The following is a 4,971-nucleotide window of genomic DNA, read 5'->3' as shown; positions in this document are numbered from 1 at the left end:
AGCAATGGAATTTAAATGAATTCTATCATTTTAAAAAGTATTCCAAACACATAAATTTTCTCACAAACTCATTTAATTTAAATTCTTTTAATAGAAATAAATTAAATTCTATCATAAAAATTACCACAAACGTGGAGTATATGTTTCCCAATTTCATTTCGGATTACTGAAACAGATAGATAGTTTACACCTTTCAATACTTGAGGGTCATTAGCAGTAGTTGTGAAGGATGAAATAAAATCATCAAACTTCATACGCAACCTAAAAAAAAATCATTATCTTTTTATTAATGAAAATGGATGAGATTAAATAAATTTTACTATCTTTTTCAGAAATTTATGGGCTCAGAATTATGAATCAACAAACGGCGGCTCTATTTCTAGAATTTGGCTAAAATTGAGCTTCTCATCACCAACGTGGCTAAGGCCCATTTTGGTTTAACTACATCATTATATAAAACGCTTTCATTTCCTATCTTTACACTGTGTAAGGAGTGCATGAAAATAAAATAAAATTTTTTAAAGATAAAATATTGAAAATTATGGTGGAGTTATTAATCTCATTTTGTTTTGAGAAAAAAGTGTGATGAACAATGATTTAATAACTTTATACGTGTAAGGTATGAAAATATAAGATTAAGCACAATATTAACTAAATATCTTTATTATATAAATTATATGTTTTACTGTTTGAATACATAGTGAAAATTCCCATTCATCTGCATCTTTAGCACAGATTTTAGAAGCTACAGTAATTAGAATATGTTCACGGAACAGTTTCTGTGTAGATTAAGCTGAGAACCTGGAACCACGATGACAACAGAGAAACTGAGTACTCCTAACAATTCTTGATGATAATTTCCTTCACTTGTAGGCTGCATCTTGAAGATTAAGCAGAACTAAATGGCTGATATCGAATGGGTAAGCATCGGATGGTTCCAAAGCACTATAAGATCTTTCCCCGATGAATTTGTTGACAGCTTCTGTTGGATGGTAAGAATCCCAGAACGCAAACTCTGTCCTGTTCTTGCATGGAATTTGATTTGCAATACACTCACCATCAATTGCAACAGGGCAACACCCAGAACTTGAATCCTTAAAATCTGCTAAGAACTCGAAAGACAAGAGGCCTGAGTGTTGTCTATGTGCGCGATTATAATTTATTAAATTTAATTAATTTGAAGGTGATGCTTACTAAGAACAGAGGAATCTGCACCAATTGCATAGTAGTTTATGTATATGAATTTCGCATCTGTTAGATTAGCATTCAGCTCCTCAACAACTGATTTCAGCTTCTTGTTGAAAAGCTGGGATGCTTCCTCCATAATTTCCACGCAAGTAGAACCATTTGTGCCATATTTTTCAATTGAACCTGGTGTGCAACCTATTTGCCCCACCCCAAACAAGGCAATTTTTCGTGCTCCATAATCGTACAGGGTCTAAAAATCCATTCAAAAGAAATTCCATTACAGTACAAATTAAAAGAAGGCCGAAATCACTTACCAACCTTTAGTTGCTGGTTGTATTGTTGAATAAGAAGTTGAGTAAACTGTTGCAGGGTATATTCTTTGCTTGTATTATAATACTCGGGCAAGAAGTAGTTGTTAAGGTAATCATTGTTGCCCATTCCAACAGAATATAAGCACCGGCTCAGATACCATTCAGTTGCCCACGTTGTTCCCAGTATGTCAACCAAATCCAAGATAGTGGTTTGGTGATGTTCTAACTGCATATCAAGGGGTATACGCTCACCCTGCACATATACAATCGTTAGTTTATTTTCAATGCCTGCCTGTCAGTGCAAGAAATCAAGAGTTTTAACTCTGAAATGGGAAAAAAAAGAGTTCATTACCAACTGCTGCCCTGTTTCATTCCGAATTCCTGCGGATCCTGACGCATAATTCACCCCAAAGAGTATGTCAGTGCCAGAGGCAGTTGCGAAAGGTGGAATAAAATTTTGGAAACCCAACAGTTCAGCTGTACCAATAAGAAAATATGGATAATTAGTTATGCTTGTGGAGAGGAAAAGATATGGTGAGGGCCTGAGGGGGATGAGTTTAGTTACCAATTACATCGACGGTGGTCCGACCATTGGTGAACCTTCCAGTGGGGCCAAAAGGGAAATCAATCCCATAAGGTGCATAATTGACTTTAGCAAGGGTATCAAGGAAATTATTATTGCCATTATCGGCCAACGAGTCTCCAAAAATGAAATAGCAAGGTAACTGTTGATAACCTTCTGCAATCTGTTGCAAAGCCACCATGAACAAAGCAGCTATCACCCACCACCATGACTTCCCCATTGGGCAAACCTAGCTAGCTAGAAGAAACAGATGACTAAATGAGTTTACGAGTACTGGAGAGGTTTTGGTGGGTTGTTTCAGTGATGAATCAACAGATGTGGTGGTAGATGCAAGTACATACTATTGATGACTAGCAAGAGAAAGTGGCGATTGAGGAGCATAGGTAATCATCAAAGTGGGGGATGCTCACATGAAAATTAAGATGCATGTTTTAGGGTCTACATGGGTTGGTTTGGACCAGTTTAATGTATTTTGCTAAATCAAATTGAACAAATCTATTTTGATAGTATTCAAATCGAAACAAACAAATTAAATTATAAAATCAAATATGTTCGATTTTCACGTTAATCATGTTAGGTTTGGTTTGAGTTGTTTTTTCTTGTTTTAATACTTTCTAAACTTTTATAATTCAACTCTTATTAAATATTTTTCATATACATGTTATCATATATTATTGAAAAAATAAATAAGAATAAAATATGAAATAAAGTTATTCACATTTATATATATATATGGTTTGAGTTTGATTTTTATTATGTCTACACGAAACTCAAATTAAAAATTTTATTTATAATTATTTTTAAATTATAATTAATATTTAAATATATAAAATCATTAATTTTGATTTGAATTTATTCAGGTCGGTTGAATTCACATTTGTTGCCGTAAAGACGGTGGGGATGATAATAGGACCACACAGTACAGTATATGTACGTGCACCAAGACAAACAAAAAGTTAAAATTTTAATATTAATAATAATTCAAAAAAACTAAATTTGCATTTTTTGTATTTATGTTAAAGCAAATTATTAGATAATCTCAATACATGTACACTCCACTCACAAGTTATGAATCTCATATTATTAAATTTAAAAAATAAATGATTTTTTGAGAATAATGAGTATATTATTTTTTAATGCACTAATGAATCTAATAATTTACTTTGTATTAGAGATTAGTTAGATTCATTACGCTCCACCAATCAAGCCAACTTGATTAATCATAAAGGTAAAAGTTAAAGTTTGTTAAGAGTTCCATCTAAATTGGCAATAAGGTTTAATTAAGAAGAAAAATATAAAAGTTGAATCAATTAGACTATAAAATTGACAATAATTTGACACAATTTTTGGCTGTATGCCACATGCCCTTATTCAAGAACTAAATAAACATCTTGGCATTTTATAATTTGGGCCCCAAAATTTATAAAAGTTACATTTAATTATCAAATTTAGATGGGGCAAATTTACCTTTATTCCTAAATTTTAGTGTTAGCTAGCTTGGCTTTCATTTTAACATTACAAAACGCCTTAAAATTTAGGAAAGGAAAATGACAAATGGGATTGATTGACCTGTTAAAAAAGGAGAGCACAGGATTTCCCTGTTTAAGTGGGTCCCGAGGCTCAATGCTAAAAGGAGACACAGCCAATCACTGACCCCAAATAATTAAGAACCGTACAAGTATTATTGAATCACTCATTTTGATTTTTGGATCGTGCCAATATTAATTGGTACATGTTCTAGTACAGCTGTTGAGTTATAAAAATTTATGATGATTGGTAGAAAGGATTTTGGATTTACTCTTACTTTAGTGGAGTGGTGCACTAAGAGTCTCTTGAGCAAAAAGTGCAATACATATTGATCTAATAATTATTATTTATTTTATTAATTATTAATTATTAGATATTGATAATATTAATTAATTGTTTATATAATAGTTTAAAGTAAAATTATTTAATAAAAATAATTATTTAATGTGAAATGATAAAAATGATAAGAGTTTTTACAATAATTAAAGTTTTATATTTTATATTTTTAATTTTTAAATACTAATATAAATATTTATACAATCGAATTATATAAATAAAAAAATAATATTTTAACCTTAATTGATACATTAAATATTACCTTAAAATTTATTATCAAATAAGGCTTAAATCGATAAGTAATCTACTGCCATCAGTATTGCCTATCTATTAGCTTCTATTAAATAATTGAAATTTTAAGAACTAATCATTATCATAGAGAAGTTAATTTTTTATTTTACTTACCTCATTTTCGGGTACATTGTGGACCTTGAAGCTTGGATTTGTAAGGGTAGTAATAAAGAATATCGGGCGGATTAGTTGATTATCACTCTAATTCTTAAATTAATAATAAGAACTGAATTGTTAAAGAATGAAAATATAATTCAAAGATTAACATGTGTAACTGATAACTTTTATGTAGACCCTGACATAAATCCTGATTAGGAGTTAATTCTATAATAAGACTTGGAGTCCACTTTATTTGGGAATCTTATATATGGTAGGACTGTAAATACTACAAGGCTCCCGAGATTCTTATCTTCCCATGAATTTTCCAAGTAATTGAGGATACAATGAGCGAGCATCAATTTTAACACGAATTGATTGATTGATTAACTTTACTTGGATGTTACTACTAAAATTACATGTTATGAATGATCCTAGCAAACTCATTTCTTTACTTTTGTATGATATTATTTTTTATTTAATAAAAATATAATAGGTCAAATAATAATTAATGGATTACACAATAGAAGATAACTCTCTTTCTTTATTCACTTTATAAAGGTGAATAAAGTAGACGACTCAAATTTAAAATTTACTCACTCTATAAATCTTAAAGGTGGTGCAAGATCAAACAAAAAT

The 4,971-nt window shown here is 30.6% G+C and overlaps 1 protein-coding gene across 3 annotated transcripts; it reads right to left on the bottom strand.

Annotated features, from left to right (window-relative positions):
- Positions 1 to 635: 635 nt before the first annotated feature.
- On the bottom strand, positions 636 to 2,517 carry LOC110644741 (GDSL esterase/lipase At1g29660). Of its 3 annotated transcripts, none has more exons than XM_021797664.2 (5): positions 2,065 to 2,517; positions 1,852 to 1,976; positions 1,503 to 1,752; positions 1,195 to 1,383; positions 636 to 1,105 (listed from the first exon to the last, which is right to left on the bottom strand). In XM_021797664.2, the coding sequence occupies exons 1-5, from the start codon at positions 2,300 to 2,302 to the stop codon at positions 864 to 866; spliced, it is 1,044 nt and encodes a 347-aa protein (XP_021653356.2). In that variant the 5' UTR covers positions 2,303 to 2,517; the 3' UTR covers positions 636 to 863. The 3 variants fall into 3 exon arrangements, with proteins under 3 accessions (XP_021653356.2, XP_021653354.2, XP_021653355.2); XM_021797662.2 differs by having other exon boundaries at positions 1,195 to 1,438; positions 1,507 to 1,752; XM_021797663.2 differs by having other exon boundaries at positions 636 to 1,102; positions 1,195 to 1,438; positions 1,507 to 1,752; positions 2,065 to 2,515.
- Between the last annotated feature and the right edge of the window lie 2,454 nt (positions 2,518 to 4,971).

Source organism: Hevea brasiliensis, chromosome 15 (assembly GCF_030052815.1).
Source record: "Hevea brasiliensis isolate MT/VB/25A 57/8 chromosome 15, ASM3005281v1, whole genome shotgun sequence".
Lineage (NCBI taxonomy): Eukaryota > Viridiplantae > Streptophyta > Magnoliopsida > Malpighiales > Euphorbiaceae > Hevea > Hevea brasiliensis.
This window is presented reverse-complemented; position numbering and strand designations above follow the sequence as displayed.